Here is a 26,549-nt window from a genome sequence, read left to right on the forward strand (position 1 = left end):
CATATTTTTTGTTACTTTATACAAAGTATTTTCTTTGCAAGTAAAAAGCTTAATATAATAAGGACATAAAAATATAAAATACATTTGCAAGTAACTACCTTTTACATTTAAATTTTAAAAAAAAATGACCTTATAAATTTCTATTAGAATCAACTACACATATCTTTCTAGAGTAATATTAGATGTAATTAAATTTTTAACCAACATTTCAACACATGGATCCCAATTTTCCCGTTCCCCTCGCTTTAACTTGATTGTTTCCTTCTATATATAAACAACTATAAAAGTATACAAAAGCTACAACACTCCCACCCATGTCCATAAATACAACATATACATCCTACCACATATTGAACTTTAATTTCCATCCATATCAGAAATTGAAAGTCATTTTAAAAGGCCAAACATCTATTAGTTTGATTTTATTTTTCAGCTCTATTTTCATATTATCATGTTTGAATATGATAGGGGGGGTTTTAGCTATACGGAATTTTATTTGACTGATTGAGTCTCATTTGGAATAGTACTTGGTGTAATATCTTTGAAGCATACTCAATTTTAGTTTATATCTTGTAAACTGAAAAGGTCTAGCCCCCAAACCTAATCTTTACTGCATACAAAGTTCAATAGTGATTCATCAATTAAAGTGCCTAAGTCGTAAACATGTGACAATCTTGGAGAAAGTTATAAACACGACGAAACTAAAAAGAGCGTCCACAACTTCTTTGGATAGAATAATATCATATACGTGATTGGTTGAGGAAAGTCACAAACCAATTGCTCTTATAGAATAAGATTCTTGAAAGTAAGGCCTTGACCATAAAGACATGGCTGGCTCGATTTAACTAATCGAGTAAAATACTACAATGCAATAAATGAAAGCCTTAAGGGAAATTTGATTGGAAACTAATTTTTGCATGCTGGACTGGATATGTAGTCTGAGCAGGGACTAGGTATGGAATTACGCACTAAATCTTGGGACATATTTAGTGTAGGGTAGGTGGCTGAGAGCCTGAGACTGAGGAGGTTGAACAAATACAGATTCTAAAATTGGTCTCTGCAACAGAAAATACTTCTACTTCCGCACAATTGCATTCGCCATATATATAAAAAAAAAAATTGTAGGTCGATGTAGCACAGCAAAAGTGCAACTGCACAAGAACAATATAATTGTCTTAAAGGTATCAAATTCCAAAATCAGTAACCATTGTTACCTGCTCCCTCTGAAGGAAATCCAATTTGACCTTGTACAAATTCACATATTTCCGAAGATGAACTCTGGGAGATATAAGTAAATTACTTCAGCAAGAAAAATAATATATATATATATATATATATATATATATATATATATATATATATATATATATATATATATATATATATATATATATATCCTGAGAGAGAGACAACACCCATTTAAAAGAAAAAACGAATGTCAAGATGCTCAGAAGACAAATATCCTAAAATCAAGCATATAAAAAAAATGGCAACATCAAACAACTTCAAAACATCACGTCAAAAGAAAAGATTTAGACTGGCAATGAATTTGGTCCAGCCTAATAAAGAGGTCTGGCAATAAACCCTAGCCAGCTGAACATAACAGAACTACATTTTGATGAACTTTAAAGCAATGAGTTGCGAATTATGATTTCCATCCCAAACATTTTGGGGACATTGTGCTAAATCTGCCATTCTGCCGCTAAGATTGCATGGTACTAATGATAGAAATAAATACAGACTTCAAAATTTTCAGTCAGAAGGACACAATGATCAATATAAATGATACCAGTGGAGCTGAAATTAATATGATCAGGTGGACAGATAGTTCAAAACAAATTAACAACTACATGTCAACTGGGCGAAAAGTCGTACTTCATCATACTACACCTTAAAAAGTTGTGGGAACTTATATTCTTGTGAGTACTCCCCTCATAGGAACAAAATTTAACCATTTATTTAAACCTTAAAATGTGTACTTTACCATTATATGTCCATAAAAATTATAAAAGCATGCGCTTATGAGAGCAATTATTTTTGTAAGAAAAAAAAAAAGCATTTTACAATTTAAAAATCCATGAATTTTCAACAAAGCTGTGGTCAGCTTAAAGGACTGACCACAAATGTCATAATGAGAGTCTTGTCATAGATATCTATTTATATAAAAAAAAATTACAAAATGTTCTATTTAAAAATAATAATGCATCCATTCCTGAACACTTGCAAGTTGCCACAGCTGCATTTTATGTCTGTTTCCAAATACAAGTACTTACAACAACACTTCCTACTTTAGCAAGAGACCACCATATTTAATTGTTTCTCTCTTCCAATAGCCCCACTAGTATACGATCTTTATGTTTCTCTCCCAACCTTACTTGCACTAATTTTTTATTGTTTCTCTATCTCACAAACAATTTAATATACCCCAACTCAATTTACTAGCATCTCAGTTTTTTCATTTTTATGTAATACCTGCAATACTTCCTAAAAATACATATAAACTCAAAAAGTTCCAAGTGGAGGGAGTAAACACTAAACAGAAATTTTTGATCTCATTCTCTAAATGGTGGTACTAGTATCTACAATATTGAGGAATTCTTTAGACTGTGTAAACATTTTTAAAACCAACTAAACCAAGCCCCAGTCACCCTTGCTGACATTAACAATAAAAATGTCCCACTAGTTCCATGCATTCGAGCTGACGCAAACTATTTAAGTACGAGCTTTGGTCTATGATCCAGATTTATATGGTACAAAACTCTGGAAAATTTTTTAAATAAGTATTCCTAAAGCATACAGCATGTATTAGCCAAAATAACACAGGCATGATGTTAAAATCTTGACCATACAATGTCACAACATCAGATAAAATTCCTGCAAAAAATTAAATTGATTCAACAAAACAACCAGACTAAGGAAAACTAAAGCCCAGCATACTCAATTCAAAGCTGAAACGCGGACTTTAAAAAAATAAAAAATAAAACACACAAACAAAACAAGGGGAAAATTTTATATTGATATACATACAGTTTTTGCCCGAGATACCACCATGATGTTTTCTTCCGTCTCTTACGAACATCAAAAATAACAGATTCTTTAGCATAGCGCCACCAGACCTTCTGCCATCCTTTCACTTTCTTTGATAATGGACAGTCCCAAGGACGGTAGCGTCCATACCTACAGAGTGGGGATTCAAAAGATAGCATCATGGTTATGATAAAGTCATTTTTGCTTCTGCCCAGGGTCATAGAACTGACAAGAGGTGAATATTAAACCAATTAAAGTACATAGATTTGCGAAATGGTATTTGATATTAGCTTCAGAAACACATGACACTTGACCATCTTCAGTTGGTGTCCTGTGGAAAATAGCTTGTTTTGGTAGGTAAGTGGTCAGTAGCTCAGATTTTTGAAACAGTATAAACATTAATAAAAGTGGAATAGATCAGACTATCAGAGCAATGTTACATGAGCATGCAGAAATTTGAACAATACCAAAAGAAACAAGATCTTAAGATGTCTGATAAAATGATAAGCCAAAGACAGCCTAATTGAGCCTATGGTTGAAAGGCAGCCAGTTGTGTATACACTTGCACAGACAACTGATAAGCTAACACATTATGTCCAACAGAATTAAAGCTGCGGTGTCAATTGGGACTATAGCATTTGTTTCAATACATGCCCAATTAAACTTGCTCAAGAGCTTAAAATTCAAAAGATAACTTTTTCCAACAAGAAAAATAATGAAGCAGATAAACATTATGTGCGAACATGAAAAGAGAAAGTAGTAGATTATATGAGTTGAAATTACTTTTCCCTCAGCTGACATGTACAGATATAGTCTGAAAACTTCAAGATGTGCTGTAGCTGAGTAGGATTTATGGTCATGACCTGACAGAAAAAAAAATGAGGGGAGTAAAGAAACTAACTAGACATTCAATAACTTGGAACCCAGAGATTGCTCCATATCAATCAACCAACCAGTTTAGTCAACTCAGCGGCAACAGAATATTGAGGAGCATCAAGCTCAAGCTTTCCAGACTTTGTCACCTTGAGTAGAGCAAGACAATCGTATCAGGGCCAGGCATAAGTTACAATTTTCATTTCAAAACAAGATTCATCATGTCTAGAATGACAAGGAACAAATGGTACTAGTTTCTCAATTAGAAAAAAAAATAAAGCTTTCAAAAAATTTAATCAGGTTACAAGCCACAGTAGAGCCTATCAATACGATTTAGATCAATTAAAAAATGGGAATTTAAAAGAAGCAACTTTATGTACAAACTATACTGTAATAAGGTTTTTAAGTTTTTTGTATAGACAAATGCAGACATCAATACCTGTAGAGATAAATCAAAGGGTGTCACTAAATAGTCATATTTATCCACATTAGTTGTTGCATATTGCCACAATACATTTTCTTTAATAACATTGGCATTCAAGGAATTCAGAAACCCTTCAAGGGTGCAACAGTAAATCCCCAGACCATAGATCTCCACAGTCTTGTTGACCTGACCACCTCTTGCCTTTGAGCTCAAGGGCCTGGAAACAGTAGATGGACAAAAATCATGCTACTTATACTATTAAACTAGGAACAAAAAAATAATAATAAAAAAAAAAAGGCATTACATTGACCAATGCAAGTAATTGAAGATTGGAAGGTAATCAATTATAGATGAGGTAGGTACAGTCAGAAGACAATGTAAAAGGCTCAACAAGGATTGAAACAGCTGAAGTGATATAACCCCATAATATTAAATAATACAACAGCCTAACTGCCAAGATTGGAGTAGTAAAGGCAAAGACCAACAAGCAAAGCAGAATTTCAAAGCACTTTGTTTTTGACAAGAGTTAATAGTATTGTTCACTGTTAAAAAAATAAAATTAAAAATTAAAAAAAAAATAAAAAATAAAAACACTTTTGTGGAAAACTTTCAAATCCCTCTTATTTCAGATTGATATTTACCTAACACGCACAAGAAGAAAGGATTTCTATTGAATCATCAAATCCCCCATTTAGCTGGGCTACTATTTTTCCTAGCTTGCAAATAATAGGTAAGCTTTTTTACTTTATTTCATCGAGGTCACTTGGCAAGACAGGACTGAGCAGAGCTGACAAGTGCTCACTCAAGACCACCATCAGCTGCTAACACACAGCAAGTCTCACAAACATTTTGAGAGGCAATATGCAACAAGCTCACAACATTTATATAGTTTATATGAGATATATACGGAGTAGTAAACAATAAAACTATGAACTAGTTCTTTTCACCTTATTTTAGAAATTTATTGCTCCATAGTTATTCTTGAAAGCATCTGATCACATCAGAGCAGTCCAAACCAAACCAGACCGTAAAGATTGAGAAGAATCTAACAAGAACCCACATGACAATGTTTTTTCTTATACAATAGTGTTAAATACAGTTTAAGTTAAATCACATCAGGGCATCAGACATTCAGCTTACACCAAACCAGACCATAAAGATTGAGCAGTTCAAATCAGAACATCTTTGATTTGGTTATGATGTTCATTAACATTGAAATTCTCAAACAATTTTTGCCAGCAACGCAAGAAGTACATATTTATGCATTGCTCTAATTTCCAAAGGAACATTATGAACAGTTAACTTGCAACATACACATATTTCTTTGCAGGGACAAATGATTACCCATCAGGAGCTTGCTTCATCTCCAAGCTTGAAAATCTTAAACCAAAAAGCATCTGCATCAAAGAAATAGTTGGTGCACATTTGATTCAGTCTTTAAACATCATCCAGCTCATATCACATAGAAAATTAAATAAATAAATATTTAAATAAAACAAAAAGAAATGTGATCTGTTACTAGATCCTACATTCCAAAGACGAGTGTGGGCTAATATGACCTAAAATAAGATTAGAAGACATAGACTGTTTAGTATGAAACAAACTTTTGCTTAAATTTCATGGAGACCACTATATCTATCCATTAAAAACACTCTTACAATGAATGTAATAAATGAAAGGAATCAACCATTAGCATGTTGACCTAAGAAAACAGATAAGGTGATTGGATGCTTATGAATTTGATAGCTAAAGAGGCCAAAAATGAAATAACCAAAGTGAAAACTACAAATCTACAATGACATCGAGCTACCATGTACATGAATTGATACTGCAAATGTAACACTTCGATCAAAACATACAAAATCCACATCAGAGTAAGCTTCCCTACATAAACAACTTCTAATGTTTTCAATACATTAACTTTGAGCACACGTTTTACAAACATGCATATGTTTATAAAAAGTTCTAAAAATAAATAAATCAACCGTATTTTATATAATGTAAAATGTTGTTGGATTAGTCACTATTTATATTTTCAAAGAATCAATTTTATATAAATTTTTACTAATAGATAATTAATGATATTAATGGTAAAAAATGTAAGCTGGTAAATATGAAAGTAAAGTTGTTGCAATTTTAAGGAAATGGAGTTAGTATATACAAGCATAAATTTTATTATTATTATTAATGAAAGGAATCAAACATTAGCATGTTGACCTAAGAAAACAGATAAGGTGATTGGATGCTTATGAATTTGATAGCTAAAGAGGCCAAAAATGAAATAACCAAAGTGAAAACTACAAATCTACAATGACATCGAGCTACCATGTACATGAATTGATACTGCAAATGTAACACTTCGATCAAAACATACAAAATCCACATCAGAGTAAGCTTCCCTACATAAACAACTTCTAATGTTTTCAATACATTAACTTTGAGCACACGTTTTACAAACATGCATATGTTTATAAAAAGTTCTAAAAATAAATAAATCAACCATATTTTATATAATGTAAAATGTTGTTGGATTAGTCACTATTTATATTTTCAAAGAATCAATTTTATATAAATTTTTACTAATAGATAATTAATGATATTAATGGTAAAAAATGTAAGCTGGTAAATATGAAAGTAAAGTTGTTGCAATTTTAAGGAAATGGAGTTAGTATATACAAGCATAAATTTTATTATTATTATTAATGAAAGGAATCAAACATTAGCATGTTGACCTAAGAAAACAGATAAGGTGATTGGATGCTTATGAATTTGATAGCTAAAGAGGCCAAAAATGAAATAACCAAAGTGAAAACTACAAATCTACAATGACATCGAGCTACCATGTACATGAATTGATACTGCAAATGTAACACTTCGATCAAAACATACAAAATCCACATCAGAGTAAGCTTCCCTACATAAACAACTTCTAATGTTTTCAATACATTAACTTTGAGCACACGTTTTACAAACATGCATATGTTTATAAAAAGTTCTAAAAATAAATAAATCAACCGTATTTTATATAATGTAAAATGTTGTTGGATTAGTCACTATTTATATTTTCAAAGAATCAATTTTATATAAATTTTTACTAATAGATAATTAATGATATTAATGGTAAAAAATGTAAGCTGGTAAATATGAAAGTAAAGTTGTTGCAATTTTAAGGAAATGGAGTTAGTATATACAAGCATAAATTTTATTATTATTATTAATGAAAGGAATCAAACATTAGCATGTTGACCTAAGAAAACAGATAAGGTGATTGGATGCTTATGAATTTGATAGCTAAAGAGGCCAAAAATGAAATAACCAAAGTGAAAACTACAAATCTACAATGACATCGAGCTACCATGTACATGAATTGATACTGCAAATGTAACACTTCGATCAAAACATACAAAATCCACATCAGAGTAAGCTTCCCTACATAAACAACTTCTAATGTTTTCAATACATGAACTTTGAGCACACGTTTTACAAACATGCATATGTTTATAAAAAGTTCTAAAAATAAATAAATCAACCGTATTTTATATAATGTAAAATGTTGTTGGATTAGTCACTATTTATATTTTCAAAGAATCAATTTTATATAAATTTTTACTAATAGATAATTAATGATATTAATGGTAAAAAATGTAAGCTGGTAAATATGAAAGTAAAGTTGTTGCAATTTTAAGGAAATGGAGTTAGTATATACAAGCATAAATTTTATTATTATTATTAATGAAAGGAATCAAACATTAGCATGTTGACCTAAGAAAACAGATAAGGTGATTGGATGCTTATGAATTTGATAGCTAAAGAGGCCAAAAATGAAATAACCAAAGTGAAAACTACAAATCTACAATGACATCGAGCTACCATGTACATGAATTGATACTGCAAATGTAACACTTCGATCAAAACATACAAAATCCACATCAGAGTAAGCTTCCCTACATAAACAACTTCTAATGTTTTCAATACATTAACTTTGAGCACACGTTTTACAAACATGCATATGTTTATAAAAAGTTCTAAAAATAAATAAATCAACCGTATTTTATATAATGTAAAATGTTGTTGGATTAGTCACTATTTATATTTTCAAAGAATCAATTTTATATAAATTTTTACTAATAGATAATTAATGATATTAATGGTAAAAAATGTAAGCTGGTAAATATGAAAGTAAAGTTGTTGCAATTTTAAGGAAATGGAGTTAGTATATACAAGCATAAATTTTATTATTATTGTATAATAATAATAATAATAATAATAATAATAATAATAATAATAATAATAATAATAATAATAATAATAATAATAATAAGGGAAGATAACAATTAACAAGGGAAAAACAGGGAGGAAGATGATTGTCAGACCAAACAGAAATTCATTCACACAATAGAATCCTACAGTGTGGATGAGCAAAATCTAGGACCAGATATACACATACAAACAGGCTCACAAACACTAACTCTGGTATCTATTATCAGCAACAAATACTGAAAATCAAAGCCATAAAAATTGAAACAAAAAAAAAACAAAACAAAAAAACCATCATATCAGATACACATAGATAGAATAACAAGAAAATTCATCTCGCAGAAATTAAAGAGAGTAACTATAAAGAGAAAAGTAATACCGATGGAGACTCTGTATCACAATATACTATATGAACATTCCTCATAGATACTTGAATGCTATCAAGGATCTGTACAAACAAATTTGTATAATGTTAGTACTTTGACAGACTTAAGTCACTAAACTCAAAGAGCAACACTTAAAGAGAATATTAATTTCCAATAATTACAGCAATAACAAAACAGAAAATCACCCTTCCAGTCACATGCGAGATCAATGATTGCCCTGCTTGATTATCTGCAAAAAACAAACAAATAAATAAAAAGGAGAAGAGGAATTTAGAGAGGAAAGAAAAGGAGAGAAAGAAATACAAGGCAAGCATATGTCATACTCTTCTTTTACTTAATCATGCATCTATTTAAATACTCTTTCCACCCCAACTTAGTTTGCCTACATTTACCTTTTTCAGCTGTCCCAATTTAGATTGCCTATTTTTCTGGCAACGGCCAACTATTATTATTACTTCTCTAGTTCTCTTTACTACCCTTGGCCAACCACTTATCTCTATCACAACTAATTCGAAAATATTATGCAAGGAATCAGCCCAATATACGCTTCACTTATTCTAGAAGGCTCAAGAATTAATCAGAATGCTGAGTTGGAAGTTTGTTAAAATCAGTTTTGGGGAGAAGAGGGTAGAATAGTAATCTATATGAAAGTTTGTTATGAGTTTGTTATTTTGGATTCTCTTAGCTGTAGCTTGCTGAATGGGGTATTAATAGGTGTTAAGGGTTAAGGGGAAGGCATCAGAAAATTAATTGTGAAGATTGTTGTGTAGGAGAGTTCCTTCTTCTCGTATTGAAGGCATTGTATTACTGAATTCTCTGTTTAGAAATACAAATATCCCCTTGGCTGCTATTTTCTCTCTCTAATTAGCTGATTTACTTACTGTTCTCATACTAATCTCTAGCATATTACTACCCAACCATCTCCCATCACATCTACCTTTTTATTTTAACATCTATAGATGACACCAAAACAACTCCAAAAACTATATGGTCAGATAATTAGGCTAACTGTCTAAATTGCAGACAGCAGAAGGTGGAGTAGTTGACAAAACAGCAAACAGCACCACTAATAACTAATTAGACTAAGTAACAATCAACCAGCATATAATAGTGACAGACTTTGGCAATGCTGTAGTAGACTGGGATGAGGAAACCTTGGATCTTGATGACGATTGACGAGGGCCAAACGTCGACCAAGGGCTCATTACCAATGACTTTGATGGTTCCTTTCCAAACTAAGAAGCTCCTAGTAAGGGCAAATTATAATATCAGAGCAAATTTTGCTTTGCCATCCTTCATCTTCTCCACAACTTTTTTTTGACAATTGGCTGTCTCTTGATTAGTAGATTATACTTTTATCTGTCTACCTTTACCTTCCTACCTTTACCTTCCTGTCAAGAACATCTTAATAAAAGCACTAGCCTAGACTATAACATTCAATACGACTCATTCGAGCAACAACAAGTACATCATTAAGAGATGATAAAGAGGCATAAGATCATGTCTCACCACAGACACGTCTTGACAGTTTTGCCAACTCTGCAGCAGCAAGCTTTGCTTTTTTAGCAGCTAATTCTCTTCTTTCAACAGCATCTACGCTCCACTGCAGATATAAGGGTAAATGAGATAACAAAGTACATTTTCTACCCAATGCGCAAGAAAGAGAAACAACAGGCTAGCATCATATGCTTTTCCCCAAGGAATTCATCTAGGGAAGTGCATAGAAGATAGGGATACCTCATGATCATCACGTGGACCAGCACAAAAATGGACATCTTCAAGTTCTAAGCTTATTACAATAGGGTCCCAAGACTCCCAACTCAGCTTTTTCCAAGAAATTCCAATTCTAAGCCTACCAACATGACCTGTCAGTCAATCAAATGCGGATTTTAATGAAAAATAAGTCATAAAATTTAAACATGCATACTTTAAACAACTCTAAAAACCAAAAAGAAAACAAGAAAAAAATCACTGGCACAAATCATCATAAGTTTGACTTGTGTGACAGGTGATTCGGATTAAAACAATAGCAATAAAACAACTATAAGGGAAAAAAAAAAAAAAAAAAAAAAAAAGATCCCCCCCCCCAAGGGTTACCCTCTGCAAGTTTCAGCAATGATAGGCAATTTTCTTACAAACTAATATTGCAGCATCATATTAACCCCATTCTTAACTGGCATAACCCCAACTTATGAAAACTTAGGTAAGGATAAATGTACTCTTAACCTTCCACGTATCATCCTACCCAATAGTTAGGAAAATATGGTTCCAACATCCAAGTGGCATTAGTTTTGCTACTAACAAGGCCCAAAAATTTTACAACATTTTCCTCTATATGCAATCTTCCAAGGAAAAAGAAAAATTATTACCTCCTTAATATATATTTCCTACGTTTTCTTAATAGTTGCAACACACTTTTTCACGGAATCTAAGAAAAGTGGGTCACGTGATCAAATATACATAAAATGGGGTTGAGTGATTTAAATAGTATTATTATGTGGGCCATGAGCTGTAACAGTACAATTTTTACCCAAAAATCTTTCTAATTATAGTGTGTTGCAAGTATTATGACATTTCTATTTTAGAGAAGTGTTGCAACAATTAAAAAACGGAGATATATTACAAAGACGCAAATGGAGTATCACTCATGTACAAAAGGAGGGCTAACAACCGAAAGGCTCATGCCGACAAGGACCTTAACCAATCATTCAGCAAATTATCCTAAAATCATGAAAATTAAAATGACAAGGTGGGGAAAAAAATATATTCAATAATCACTAATATATTAAACCTAGTAAAGGCCTCAAATTGTGGAATTTGAAACCTAGCAAGGATATTAATTTGAAATAAGGAGTATAGTGTTCAGATTTTCAGATAAGTCACAACCAAGTTAGCAAGACTACTCTTAAATCTTCCTAAGAGCATAGCACATGGTAGAAAATTTAGATCTCCAAAACATCTCGCAACCTCTATGATACCAAGTTATAATCCTTTTTCTGCTTTATACTCTGGTTTTGTAAAACTTATAGTTTTCTAATTAGACAAGGGTCAAATAGTATCAGTATACACGTTAAATACAAGTAAATACTTCGTATAAATTATCAATGGGTGGTAGAACATAAACATAGAAATTATTAGAAAAATGATTTTTGATTTATAACTTGTATAAAATTAAGGTAAAAATGATGATATTTACAAATTTACTAAATTTCAACACTAAGGCAATCCCATAATATTTGTCAATTTGGCAAACATAACAAACAATTCTGGTTTAACCTCACAATATTAACTACTCCCTCCGTCCCTAAATTACATTCCTCTTTCTCTCTATTATGTGAGGAATAAATGTTAGAAAGAGGAATGTAATTTAGGGACGGAGGGAGTAACATTTTTCTCAATCATCTCAAAAACTCTAGAGCCACGTGGTATTATCGCACTTTCATGAAATTTCCTAAGAAAAAATTACAGTTTACAAGTACGAATAGGTGGGTTTAAGAATTACATTGTTTGAGAGCAACCGGCAATTGAAGATAGTCAAATGCTTCAAGAATAAGCTGCACATCCTTCAATACAATTTCATCTGAACAAAATAAACAACACAAACAATAATACAAGTATCAAACATCACTATATTGTAAACTCCTCTTAATCGAATGTATCATAATTCTCATTATCAATTAATAACGCAGTAATATACAATTACCTAAAGTGATTTTAAGTTGCTGTTGATGAAAATCTTTGATGTATTTTCCAAGATAACCAAGTAGCAATTGTCGAACTGGTCCCTCGAACATTGTTTATATCCTACAAATTCAACATTTTAGTAACAAAATGGCAAATGAAAATTGCAAAAATCAAAATTAAGCAAGAAACTATTGTTCAAAGTTATCAATGAAACAAAGTAACAATACAAAAAATTGCGAACGGCGATTCCGGCACTTGATTTCCCCCAATTCTCCAAAACCCTAAGAATTGCGAACGGCGATTCCCTTAGAGAAGCGACTTACCGGCGACTGGCCAGGCTTCGAGCTTCGACCTGTTAATGTTTCTCTTTTCTTCTACTTCTAGTTTTTATTTTTCTCATTCCTTCTGTTTTCTTTTCTCTCTTTTTGTTTTTTTTTTTATTTTTTTTTTTTTTAAGTTTTGTTGGTTTTTTTTTTTTTTGGCAAATAAAATTTTATTACCAAAAGGAGAAAAGAACAATACAACTTAGGCCCGGTTTGATTCACCTTAATTTTGCTGAACTGAAATTATTTTTACTGAACTGAACTTATTTTTACTGAACTGGACTTAATTTTATTGAACTTAAATTATTTTTACTGAACTTAAATTATTTTTACTGAACTGAAATTATTTTTACTGATTTTCTATTATAATTCTTCATTAAAAAAACTGAATTTTACTGAACTGAACTTATTTTTACTGAACTGAAATTAATTTTACTGAACTGAACTTATTTTTACTAAACTGAACTTATTTTTACTTAATATTATTTTTTTAAGGTGAAGAGAACAGGGCCTTACAAAAGCTAAGCTGCATCCCCCAAACTACACAAGTCTGTAAACACAGACACACAAACCCCCAACAAGTTCCTGGAACCTATGATGCCACCTTCTAGGAAGGGTTCACCATAGAACCAGGAACAACACCTATTCCCAACATTAGCCACCTTCCAGGAAGGGTGCAAAGAGAAGAGAACAGGAGAAACAAACAAATGCCAATCCTAGACTCAACTGCAAACCAACAGCAAGACTAGACAACAAAGGCAATACAACAAACCACAACCAAAAACAAACTAAATTACAAATAAAGCAATTTTCTATCAGCTTCAATACTTCTTCAAGCCACTTGTAGACACCCATTTGTGTCTCCCCAAAACCAAACCCTGATGAGTACCTTTCACGTTGAATCATAATTGAATGAAGTGAAAGTGTGAAACGTTTAGTGTTGCGGATAGTTTTAATTTCTTTTCTCTTCTCTCTGTTTTTGAAAACCTATTTTAAGAAAACAGCCAATCCAGTTTTGTTGGTCCATGATATGGGTCCAATAATAGTGTAGTTGGATAGGACTTGAAAAGAGCTTTCCAACGATATATTATAAGCCCAATTCCGATGAATATTGAGGAAGTTATGGCCAAATTACTGAACTGGGCCTGGTTTGAGCCTCATATGCGGCCCAATGATCTAGAGCATGGCCTAATATAGATTTATCATTCCTAATACAATTAGGAATGGTTTTAGTCTTTTAGATTCTTCTAGAAGGTTCTTTTCATTCCTAATTCAATTAGCATTGATAAATTGACTTTTGTTGACTTTTTAGATTTTTAATCAGAATAAAAGAATGTTTTTGAGGAAAATACGATTTTATCCTCCTGTACGGCAATTTCTATTTGATTTTAGAAAACGCGTCAATATTTTAGTCAGCGCCAAACGCCAGCATTAGCGCCTGACGCTAAGCTTGGCGCCTGGCGCTAGCGTTAGCGCCTGGCGCTAATGTCAGCGTCTGGCGCTAACCTCGGTTTTACGCGTCAGAACTCTATTTTGTTTTTTTTTATCTTTTTGGCTGATTTTCTCTATAAATAGCTTCCTAAAAACTCCGTTTTCATCCACCAACTCTCATCAAGATATTCTTGATTACTTTCTCTAATCTCTCTCTCTTTTTTAAACTAGCCCTTTTCTCAAATACAAAATTCCGCATTCGCAAGACTTAGATATACCTAGCCATATTCGAAGTTGCCTTCGCCCTAGACGTGAAAGGTTTTAATTACTGAGGGTTTGGTCCAAAATCTCTCTTTCAATTATTTAATTTGATTGTTTTAATTATTATTTTCCTTGAAGTTACTAACGTGTGTATTTTGTTATTAGAAAGAGATACAAGGCATCCAAGTAAGTGCTTTAATTGCTTTATTGATATTATGATATAGAAATCATGTCTAGGTTGTTATTATGATTCTTAGTATCATGTTAGGATTCTTGATGTTTTGAATGACAACAATGATTCCTAGTATTATATTTAGAGAAAATGCATATGTTATAATATCAAATATGCTTATTATGATTCTTGCGATGCTTCCTATTTTATTTCCTAATATTCATGTTAGTATCATTAAGGGGTGTAACCTTCACCTCGTGAACGGTTTACAAGTTCCTAAAACTTGTTGGCGACTCTCATTTGAGGGATATGACATCAATGGGTACACTTTTTGGACCGAGGGTCGTGATTTGAAATCTTCCTCCACCCAAAACAGTGGTGTAACGCTTGTGGCATCGTCAAGGGAGTTTGCAAGTTCTAAGGATAAATCACCTGTCGATGCAGAGTTGTCATACTATGGTCGAATTCAAGAAATATGGGAGCTTGATTATTGTGACTTCACGGTTGCACTTTTCAAGTGTAAGTGGGTTGATAATATCAGGCGTAACGTCAAATATGAGGACTTTACTCTTGTAGAACTTGGCCACTTGAATGATAGTGCGGAACCATTTATCCTTTCATCTCAAGCTAAGCAAGTGTTCTACGTAACTGACCCACTGGATTCAAAATGGTCTATAGCGCTAGCTGGCAAAAGAAGAATCTTAGGCATTGGAGATGTTGAGGATGAGGAAGAATATGATGTGTTTGATGATTCAGCACCTTTCACTGTTCCTAGACCTGGTACTAGATGACATAGACAACGAAGCAGGTTATATGCGATCAGACCACAACGAAGGAATTTCAGATTGAGGTAGTTTGATTAAAAGTTAGTAATGGTTTCATTGCAAATATAGTTTAGTTATCATGTATATAGGAGCATAAGTAGGAGAAAATGACCATAAACTAACATGTTTGTAGTTTGAAATTGTCTAAGTGTACTCATTATCATGCATATACAAGGTTATAGGACCATATATAAGTAGGTGAAAATTCTACTTAACCCAATTCCTTTGTTTTGTGTATGAACTAACATTTATTCATTCTAACAACCTATATTCATTATATTTAACATGTTTGTAGTTTGAAATTGCCTAAGTGTACTCATTATCATGCATATACAAGGTTATAGGACCATAAGTAGGTAAAAATGGCTTAAATAGCTTCTACTTAACCCAATTCCTTTGTTTTGTGTATGAACTAACATTTATTCATTCTAACAACCTATATTCATTATATTTAACATGCTTGTAGTTTGAAATTGCCTAAGTGTACTCATTTGCACTTATACTTTACTATACACTAATATTGTTTTATGATTGCTTTGACAAGTGTTTATATCTCATGGCGGACGATCATGATCCTCATTGTGTAGAGGACATTGACGATGATGAGCATGAGGACGAGTACGAGGATGAGGATGAGGACGAGGACGATGATGAGCCTTATGTTGTGAATAAGGAGGATAACTTGGGCGAGCCAGAGGATCAGGCTCAAGATGAGTTCGAGCGTAGGCTTGAAGAATTTGAAATTTTAGCTGAACGTGCACCGCCTATTGAAAATACAGCACGTGAGATAGTTGGTGAGAACCCGATTCCTGAAACTCATTGCCAACGACAAGATCAAAACAACACAGGTGGTGGAGGGGGGGTAAAGGCACCGACTCAAAGAAAGGGAGGGGGTCCGACGAGAAGTTTTAAGAAACTGGACGGTCCCATGGTCATGGAGTATGACACAACGGCCAACCCGGGCCCAAATGGCGTCGACAATATGCTAATCAGGTTGGAATGTGTGTGCGGAAAATCCCCATTACACTTGTAATGTGGCAAGTACCTCCGGGTTTGATTCAAACATTTTGGGATGATACAAGGGTAAGTGTGTTTTTGGCACATTTAGACAATTTAAGAAACCTTAACCTTATGGTTATTACTAAATCGAAACTAATAATCGGTTTTAATTTGTGCTTGCAGAGGCTGTTTTCTATTCCTAATGATCCCGAGAAGAGAAGGGTGTTTGAATCTTTATTAGCGGAAAGATTTAGAGGCTTTAAGACCAACTTGACTAATGGGTGGATCTATAAGAAGAAGAAGAAAGCTGATGAGGATGACCTTCTCCCGTGGCAAAAATGGCCGACCGTGTCAAAAGATGACTGGGAAGAGTTCGTTAGAATGAAGACTCAAAAGAAAGCCATTGTATGTTTGTGTAAATCTAATCTTAATTGAATAATAGCTTAACTCTTTTTGTAGCAATGATACTAACATTTGTTTTAATGTAGGAACTTCGAGAGCAAAATAAAAAGAATGCAGAGATGAAGGAATACGTCCATCTTATGGGGCCTAAGACATTTGGTGAAAAGAGACCTGAGTGGGTCGATAAGGGTTTATACCCTAAATCGCTTCTAGTGGCATCGAAGGAACCCTCTAGTTCCACGATCACTACTTTGGTGAGTCGTGTTGGTGATTTCTTTTGTTCTTTCCATACATTTGATAAGGAAACCGGAAAATGGGTCATCAAGGGTCCGGAAACCAAAAAAATGGCAGATAAGCTTGTAAGTTACCTATGAACTGTTGAATTTTAAGTCACTTTTGCATCTAAATCACTATACAAACCATTAACTGTCTTACTGACCTCATTTTTCCTTTTGCTATAGCTTGAGCACACTCAAGAGCTGGTGGAGGGAAAATTAACCAAGTGTGGAGAATGAGCCTTTCACCATGGCTTTGGTAAGGCCATTCCATCAAGGACGAGTAGTAGGTTCGGGAGGGTCATTGCTTGGATGGAAAAGGTGATGGGTCCAGAATACACGAAATCGGGCAGATCTCGAGCCAGTGTTAACTCGTCGGGGGAGTTGGATGCCAAGGTGGCATCAATTAAGGAACAAGTACGCAACGAGTTAGTAGGTGAATTCAATGCTTCGGCGAAGCAGATGAACTTACCGACTTTGTCGTTCCTCGCGAGTACCCCAGTTGACTCATTTTCTCAACCAAAAGGACAAGGAGAAGGTGATAGACATGGAGGAGATGAGATACGTGGTGAAGATGTGCCACCTGAGGTAAAATCAATTAGGTTATTAAAAGTTTTAAAATACTGAGTTAATTGAGATCTGATGTGGCATGATTGATGTACTGTTGCAGGTTCCTACTCATACACATGCGGACTCGAGGGAGCATGATAATCCAACACCGCATGAATATCCAGAGTTACAGGTGATTTGTAACCCTCTACCTTAATGAATTTTGTTATATTATCTATGCTGTAGTAAAAGACCTATTTAACTATCTTCTTTTTATATATACTTGTGTAGGAAGACACCCGGTGTGAACTTCTAGCCCCGGGGCATGCAAATAGTATGGCGTTAAGTTGGGTGGCGTATGGTAGTGCCCAAGCGACGACCGGTGCTACGGCGGAGTGACAGGGTAAAGTCGTATCCCCTAATAAAAAATAAATACCTAAGTCCTCTAACTAAAGTAGATAGGGAAGTAGGGTCAAACTCCACAGGGAAATAAGTCTTTTACTCCTAATTAATTATTATAATCTAAATTATCTAAGTAACCAATATTTTTGGGAATAAATTCTATACTACGAAGAATAAGTTTAGGGAGAAAAGAAACAATAATAAGAAAGCCTACGGTCACAGGTTCACCAATAATTAATATTCCGGGATAAAACATAATAACTAATAATCAACATTGCACAAATAACATGATCAACAGGCTCTCGCAATTTATTAATCAACATAGATCTAACAGGCTCTCGCAATTTACTAGATCTAAGTTCCTATTAAAAAAAGCTTATAATATTAAATTAACATCTGCTCGATTCATCAATTCAATATTGCTAAACATTCACAATCAAATTACATCTGCTCGATTCATAATCTAATTGCAAAGAATTAAAACAATTCAATAAGAAATTATCATGCAATACCAATAATAAATAATAACGAATTATCCCTTCATATTAATTATGGATCCCCATAAACCTTAGAATGAAACTACTCAGACATAATCATAACTAAACTAATCAAATAAATAAAACAAAACATAATCAAAGAAGTAAATGAAATAGCTGAAATTAAAGGAGAAGAAATTGTTACCAAAGGAAATCTGAATTAATGGAAGTAATTAAGAACAAGAGTTGAGAGAGAATTTAAGAGAGAGAAATATCCTAAGTAGAGAGAGAAAATCTAAAAAAGATGGTAAAAAATAATTAAGTACATAATTCGTACTTAAACATCCTCAAAACAAAAATTAAACTAAACTAATCAGGTCTGATAAAAACACGCGCCCGATCGGGCTAGAGGCCGCCCGATCGGGCGCGCCTTTTTCTTCATGCCCCTTCTCAGCAGCGCCGCCCGATCGAGCTAGAAGCTCGCACGATCGGGCGTGCCTTAGGCCATGCACCAGCACCATGCATGCCGCGCCCGATCGTGCTAATCCTTGCCCGACCGGGCCCTTGCTTCACTTCGAGGCTCGGACTTCGATTGGGCTTGATTCCTCGGCCCAATCCGGATTTCCTCTTTGGGTCTTGAATACTCGGTCCAAGTACCTCGGTATCCCGATTACCGAGCCCTTAATCACCGGCTCGATGACTCTAACCGGCTTTGGGCTTCAAAGATGGTCGTGCTCTTCTAATTCCCGTAGTCGCTCCATGAAAAACCCGAGAAAATGCTCTAAAGGTGCAATTCCCTACAAAACTCAACAAAGACTACGAAAACACTAGAAAAAACCAATTAGTAATAAAAGTGGCTCAAAATAGCCAAAAACACTACTAATTATGACCAAGGGACGGGGGTAAATTACTATATAAAATGGACATATCAAACTCCCCCAAGCCAAACCTTTGCTTGTCCCTAAGCAAAGAGCTCATCAATGAACATATAAAACATGCCTCACCCCAATAATCAAATCAAACACAAACGATTCAAGGCAAATCTAATGAACATGCTTCAACATCAATCAATCTTATTCAACCAATCACCCTTCCTCCACAACAATTGTCAAATAGAGCAAACCACAAGAGCATATAGAATTCAAGACTAGTGCTCACACACTCAACTCTCATTTATGTGGCGAGTAAAAGATGTACTCGATCGCTCTCCAACCAACCCCTTTACTTGTGAACAATGCCCACCCATCTCACACTCTCGTGAATTAAAACAATGAACGCTCAACCTACTAGTCGACTCGAAATATGTCAAGTCATAACTTGCATTGATAAACAACACTTTCACATTTCCACAACTCTATGCACAAGGTCGGAAGGTCTTTAAAGCTTGTAATGTAAGGTTAGGGTAAAGGGTAGGATAAATTTGGGAGTATGTGAGAGAAAAGCTATGCATTAAGGGAGCCAAATACTAACAAACCCATGATAAAAAATAAATGATGATCATACATCTCCAACAACATAACTAACTCCAACAAGAACCACCAAATACAACTCCAATCAACATAAACAAACCCATTACTTACAAAATTCACTCATAAAAATATGATAATGTAGAACATGAATGAAATACAAACTTTGAACTCGTTCTCTTTTTTTCTTTTCAAACTTGAATTTTTTTCTTTTTTTTTCTTCTTGAACAACCTTCAAATAGAAAATTTGAGCATTAAAATTTTTTCTTTTGCTCTTTTTTCTCTCTTTTTAACTCATATTGGAAAGTTCAACTTTGAAACACAACATATCAATATTTTCCAATCAAAAATCAAAGAACAATCACTCTTCTTTTATTCCCACATTGTGCAAATAATGTGCACACCACAACTCCCTCACCTCACCAACTAATAGCTCCCCCAAGCCAAGCTTGGGATTAGTAACCAATGGGGCTCATATAGTCTTGTAATGTGGCTAAATAAACAATAAAAGGGCACAAGCAACAACATGGGTAGCAAGAAGGGAACAAATGTATCTAAATACTCTGAAGGCTACCTAAAAGAATGAATGCCTTCGTCCTCCTCATGTGCATAATAAATTAATAATAAGTCATGAAACACTACTCATAGTTGCAAATCAATACTCAAATTCATTGACATACCAGGAACTATGGAACTATCACACATTTCTTAACCAAATCAACTAGTCAAGCACTATATTCACAAATAGTTGGCAAAATTGACGCATGTTTAGGAATCCAAACAATTAAACTTCAAATCATGACCAACAAATCCACAATGCTCATTATCAATAACCAAGAATCAAAACAAATTTTCTTACATAAGGGGCACAGGGAAGCATGATTTACAATTCATTGGAACGTATTTTTGGATTTTTTTTTATTTTTCAATTTTTTTGTATTTTCATATAGGAAAGCAAAAAGAATCTACACTAGAAAAGAAAATAAAAACTATACTAGAAAGCAAATAAAAAGAGAAAAGGAAGAGAATTACCAAGCGAAAGATCACCCCCCAAGCCAAATCAAGCAATGCCCTCATTGACTTGAGAGTGTAGCCTACTCCTCATCCTCGACCATCCTCGAATAGCCCCCTCCATGGCTAGAACCGGCTCCTCCATGGCTCGAACCACCACCTCCATAACCCGAACCACCTGAAAAGTAGTTTGGGTCCACATTCCCCCCAAGCCCACCAAAAGGAACATCGGTCCCATAACCATGGACCGATGAGTAGTCCACATAGGTACCGTAGGCAATTGGGTCTATGTATCCTCCTTGCAGATATTGGAACCAATCGGGAACAAGTGAATTGGGGGGAATAGCCCCCCGACGGGCATAATCATCATACATGGAGTACAAACCCCTCCCGACGTTCCTCTCCAAATACCCCACCCGTCTATTTATAGACCCAACTCTAGTGTCCAAGTTCCTAACCATACTCCCGACTCTCCCTTGCCCCACCTCAATCCTATCCAATTGGCTCCTAAAAGCCGAAAAGTCATAAGGGGCGTTGGGGTCAATGTTGTAGTTGGTTGAGGAAGTGGGAATGTCATATGTGAAGGGTGGAGGTGGTGGGTATTGTGGTGAATGGTGATAAGGGGAGTGGTCTAGGGGAGATTGGTGGGGTTGTGGTGAAAGGTGAGGTGGTTGAACCTCACCTTGACCGTTAATCTCAAAAGTATAAGAAGGCTTCCCCTTCTCAAATTTGGTCAAGGCGGGGTTGGGCAAAGTAAAAGCATTGTCCCTTCTACCCGATTCCCTTTGAATCACCCACCAAGTTTCACCTCCTATTCCATTTATCCAATTTAGGCCACCTAAATAGGGTAGGTCCATAATTGTTGGGTCGGCTACCTTCCCTTCGTTGTTATGGACAAAGTTAAGGTGTTTGACCGCTATGTGAGTTACTAGACCACCAAAATAAATGGGTACCCTAGACCTACCCGCCTTGGCCGCATTGGCCACCCTTTGGAAGTGGTTGGCCATCTTGTGGACAATGTTGAGCTTATCACTCCTAGGTATCATGTATGACCCTAACAATTCTAGCTCATCCCGCCTAACATTGGCGGGTTCATGCCTCCCAAATATGGTAAGGCCAACAAACCGTTGCCAAAACTTTGGCACGGGATGTTGTATCCAAGTGCCCTTGGCATGTTGGAGGTTCAAGTTTGCATCCCCCGTAAGGGATTGATATACAACGGCAATGTTGTCTTGGGGAGGTTCAATTGGTCTATCCGATTTTAACTCAAATAATTTGCCAAATTCTTTCAAAGACAATCTAACATCATTATTAAGTAATCTAAATTGAACATGAGAAATCAAAGCATTAGATTTTATGACATTAAAACTAGAAATAAATTCCAAGGTCAAATAGTCATAAGTATCATAGTGCAAGTTAAACAAACCACTCATGCCAATTCCTTTAAACAACTTTTCTACGGGTTTATCAATTCCTAATTTAGCAATGGTGGGGTGATGAACAAAACGTGTAGTAATTACCTGCCTTGACTTGAGATTGATCATCCTTTGCTTTTGCTCTTGGGTGGTGATGACCACCCTCTCCCATCCCGGAACTTGCAACTCCGGGTCAATCCTAGGCTTTTGTTGCCTTGAGATTTCCCCCCTTACGGTCCTAGATCTTTTGAGAGCCATTGTTTATGAGAAATAGTAAGAATTGGAGTTTTCGCTCTCTTAGGGTTTGATAAAAATTGAGAGAAAGTGGTAGAAATTGGGTGTAGATTGTAGAGAAAGATGAAAGGATTAAGAATATGAAAAAATAATTGAGTTTTGATGGAAGAATTGGAGGAGATCTTGAAAATAAGGGAGTTTGAAGGTGTGAGAATGGAGGTTTTAGAGAGAGAAAGTAGTAATGAAGAAGATGAAAGACGAAGAAAGTGAGGAAAGAAAGAAGGGAAAAGAATATGAGGGACGACCAAAAATAGGCGCGCCCGATCGGGCAAGCCTAGCCCGATTGGGTGAGTTAAGCTAAATTCCAGATGTCTGGTTGCGCGCCCGATCGGGCGCGAATACGAAGTAAAATTTCGCCCTTTCACTCGCCCGGTCAGGAGAGCTTCGCCCGACCGGGCGAGCTTTGCCCGACATTTCTTTTCCTTCACTCGATTATTCACAAAAATGTGCCCGATCGGACGAATTATGCTCCAATTTCCAGCTCCAGTTGCGCGCCCGATCGGGCGAATTAAGCTCCAATTTCCAACTCCATTTGCGCGCCCGATCGGGCGAATTAAGAGCTGAAAATTTTCCTCGCTTTCGTGCCCGATCGGGCGAGCTCCGCCCGATCGGGCCCGTGCCTAGTCGGATTTTCTTAGCTTCTTCTTCGATTTCTTTTCGTCTTCAATTTTTTCCAAGTCTCTTTACCTCTCAAACCTATACTTGTACAAAAACACTTATAAAAGGTAAAATTTCACTCTCCTCGCCTCTATAAAATAAAAATAAAAATAAAGAAAAATGAAAACTAGTCTAGAAAGCAAGAAATACGGGTTGCCTCCCGCAAAGCGCTGGTTTATCTGGGTCCCGCACGACCCTATTACCACAATATAATAACTAGGACCCTTGGCCTAACGCTTGATCGGGTGGTTTCTCACCCAGTCTAGCGGTGTTTAGGCTACGACGCGGTTTCCTTACATACCCTGTGGGACGCCAATTCACCTTATCGGGTGGATCCTCCATGACTTGGGTAAGGGGTTCTTCAATGCTACGCACTAAAGATCCTTTTTTGATCGAAAGTTGCTTCAAATTGTCATTGCATTCAACACTTGCAACTCGATCTGGTGGAACACTTACCGTAGGCTCAAATCGCACAACTTGCTTGATCGGTTCCACCTTTTCATCCTCGAAACCAAGACCAACAGTGTAAAGTGCTCTTTCTATTGTATCGACTTCCTTCTGCCATTTGTCTATCTCATCTAAAAGGGATGCAATACAAGATACCGCCTCCAAGGGATCTTTTTCAAGAGCTTGGGGCTTGTTAGAATAATTCTCGACCACATTAACACTGAAACATTTCTCCTCAGTCATGGAGCTTTTAGGGGCATTATTAAGATTAAAAATAACTTTATCATCCCCTACTGATAGTGTTAACTTACCACTTCTCACATCTATGATTGCTCCTGCAGTGTTAAGGAACGGTCTACCCAAAATGATTGGGGTTTGCACATCCTCAGCCATATCAAGAACAACAAAATCAACAGGTATATAAAATTTACCTACTCTAACGGGGACATCCTCTAAAACACCTAAGGGGTATTTGAAAGAACGATCGGCCATTTGTAGAGTTATATTGGCAGCTTTTAATTTACCCATATTTAACTTGGAACACAGATAATGGCATGACGCTAACGCTAGCACCCAGATCACACAATGCATTATCAATCATTAGATTGCCTATATGACAAGGGATAGAAAAACTACCCGGATCTTTTAATTTAGGTGGAGACTTATTTTGAAGTACGGCACTACACTCTGCAGTGAAAGCTACTGTCTCTACCTTAATAATAGACCTTTTCCTTGTCAATATTTCTTTCATAAATTTTGCATATGAAGGAATTTGTGTGATTAATTCAGTGAAGGGAACTGTTACCTTCAAATCTTTTACCATCTCCAGAAACTTACCAAACTGCTTATCCAAATTTGTCTTCAAGTGACGATTGGGGAATGGAAGTTTGATAATTGGCTTTGGAGCATTATTGCTCTTACCTGGAGTAGCCACCTTCTCTGGAGTCGTACCCTGCAATGTAGAATTATATATGTTAGTATTATCCTTTAGCCCTGCTGGGCTATTAACTACATTGTTTAATTTAACGGAATCAAGATTAGCATTATTTAATAAATCAGGTTCATCAACTCTGGGCATAAAGGGCCCTTCATTGTTTGAACCACTCCTTAGAGTAATTGTGTATGCTTGATCCGTAGGCCTGGTCGGCTGTTCCGGTAGAGCTCCCTGTTGGCGGGCTTGTAGAGTAGCGGAAAGTTGCGCAATTTGATTATCAACAATTTTATTGTGCGCTAGAATTGAATCAATTGTCGCATCTCTACTCTCCATGTGCTTCTGCATATTAACCAACATCGCTCTAATTTCCACCAAAGAAGGGTCAGAAGATGAGGAGGATTGTTGTGGTTGGTTTTTCTGGCCAGGATTGGGATGGTAATATTTCTGCTGTTGTTGCTGTGGCGCCTGTGGTTCTTGTGGTGGTGGATTTTGAACATTAGTACTCCGGTAGGAAAGGTACGGATGATTCCGATACCCAGGATTGTAGGTGTTGGAGTATGGGTTATTCTGCCTATAAGCTTGAAAGGCATTAACTTGCTCCACGGAACTCCTGCAATCTTGTTCCCAATGACCTATAATACCACAATTTTCACAGAAAGCCTCATTAGAATTATTATTAATTGCAGAAATATTAGCTACATTGGCAGTGCTAATATTATCTAATTTTTGGCATATAGAGGTCAGTTGAGCTTGCAAAAAGGATACAGAGTCAACACTATGTTTCCCCTTGTTAGCAAATCCTCTAGGATTCCCATATTGGGAATTGTGTATCGCCATATCTTCAATAACCTGACCTGCATCATCAACATTAAGATTCATAAATCTCCCACTAGCTGCAGAATCTAAAATTATTTTAGAGGAATTTCCAATGTCGTTATAAAAGGCTTGGATTAACTGCCATTGTGCTAAATTATGGTGAGGGCATTCTCTTTGTAAGTCCTTGAACCACTCCCAAGCCTCATATAAAGATTCATCGGCTTCTTGGGCAAAGTTCTGAATCGCACTCCATAGTACAGCTGTTCTCTCTGCAGGATAATACTTGTTATAAAAATTCAAAACAAGAGTTTCCCAGTCAGTTATACCAAGTGCAGTTCTATTTAAGCCATTAAACCACAATTTAGCTTTTCTAGTTAAAGAGAAGGGAAAGAGAATCTCCCTGATTTGGTCTTGAGTGACCCCGGCTTGCCTGATGGTATTGCAATATTGACAATAGTCGGCAATGTGAAGATTCGGGTCTTCACCCTTAGCTCCACTGAATTGCTTCCTCTCTATCATCGTTATAAATTGAGGTTTAATTTCGAATTGAACCCCATCAAGAGCCGGAGTGGGGGGTGAGATGTGGAAAATCTGTAAGCTTTGGTTTTGAGTAATCACTAAGATTCTTTGGAGCCGTCATCCCTGATTCTATTCACGTGTGAGCTCGTGAGTTGCTCTCGACGCTTTTTGGAGTTGAAAATTAATTTCGACCCTAAAAAGCGTCGCGAATATACGCATAGTATG

The 26,549-nt window shown here is 35.5% G+C and overlaps 2 protein-coding genes across 2 annotated transcripts in view; one reads left to right on the top strand and one right to left on the bottom strand.

The window, feature by feature from the left end:
- The window catches only part of LOC110725772, a 42,807-nt gene extending 29,727 nt beyond the window's left edge, over window positions 1–13,080 (bottom strand). Inside the window, 13 exon segments of the mRNA XM_021905243.1 lie at window positions 1,215–1,278; window positions 3,028–3,177; window positions 3,811–3,890; window positions 3,981–4,049; window positions 4,340–4,541; window positions 5,669–5,721; window positions 8,961–9,029; window positions 9,153–9,196; window positions 10,477–10,570; window positions 10,705–10,832; window positions 12,470–12,547; window positions 12,671–12,771; window positions 12,879–13,080. Of these exon segments, the coding sequence (XP_021760935.1) occupies window positions 1,215–1,278; window positions 3,028–3,177; window positions 3,811–3,890; window positions 3,981–4,049; window positions 4,340–4,541; window positions 5,669–5,721; window positions 8,961–9,029; window positions 9,153–9,196; window positions 10,477–10,570; window positions 10,705–10,832; window positions 12,470–12,547; window positions 12,671–12,761 (1,122 nt within the window). The 5' untranslated portion in view covers window positions 12,762–12,771; window positions 12,879–13,080.
- A 3,138-nt stretch (window positions 13,081–16,218) lies between these two features.
- On the top strand, window positions 16,219–17,578 carry LOC110725430 (protein FAM50A-like). Its single transcript, XM_021904911.1, has 4 exons — window positions 16,219–16,365; window positions 16,878–17,066; window positions 17,150–17,317; window positions 17,525–17,578. Exons 1-4 carry the CDS (start codon window positions 16,219–16,221, stop codon window positions 17,576–17,578), a joined length of 558 nt encoding a protein of 185 aa, XP_021760603.1.
- The last annotated feature ends 8,971 nt before the right edge of the window (window positions 17,579–26,549 follow it).

This window comes from Chenopodium quinoa, unplaced genomic scaffold, assembly GCF_001683475.1.
Source record: "Chenopodium quinoa cultivar QQ74 unplaced genomic scaffold, ASM168347v1, whole genome shotgun sequence".
In the NCBI taxonomy this organism is placed as follows: domain Eukaryota; kingdom Viridiplantae; phylum Streptophyta; class Magnoliopsida; order Caryophyllales; family Amaranthaceae; genus Chenopodium; species Chenopodium quinoa.

What these genes read in the sequence shown, in the direction of transcription:
- LOC110725430 (XM_021904911.1), top strand. Translation starts at nt 16,219, where the DNA reads ATGGCGGACGATCATGATCCTCATTGTGTAGAGGACATTGACGATGAT. An exon ending in TGGGCGAGCCAGAGGATCAG is followed by an intron (nt 16,366 to 16,877) that starts GCTCAAGATGAG and finishes GATCCCGAGAAG; the next exon opens with AGAAGGGTGTTTGAATCTTT. An exon ending in GTTCCACGATCACTACTTTG is followed by an intron (nt 17,318 to 17,524) that starts GTGAGTCGTGTT and finishes CTTTTGCTATAG; the next exon opens with CTTGAGCACACTCAAGAGCT.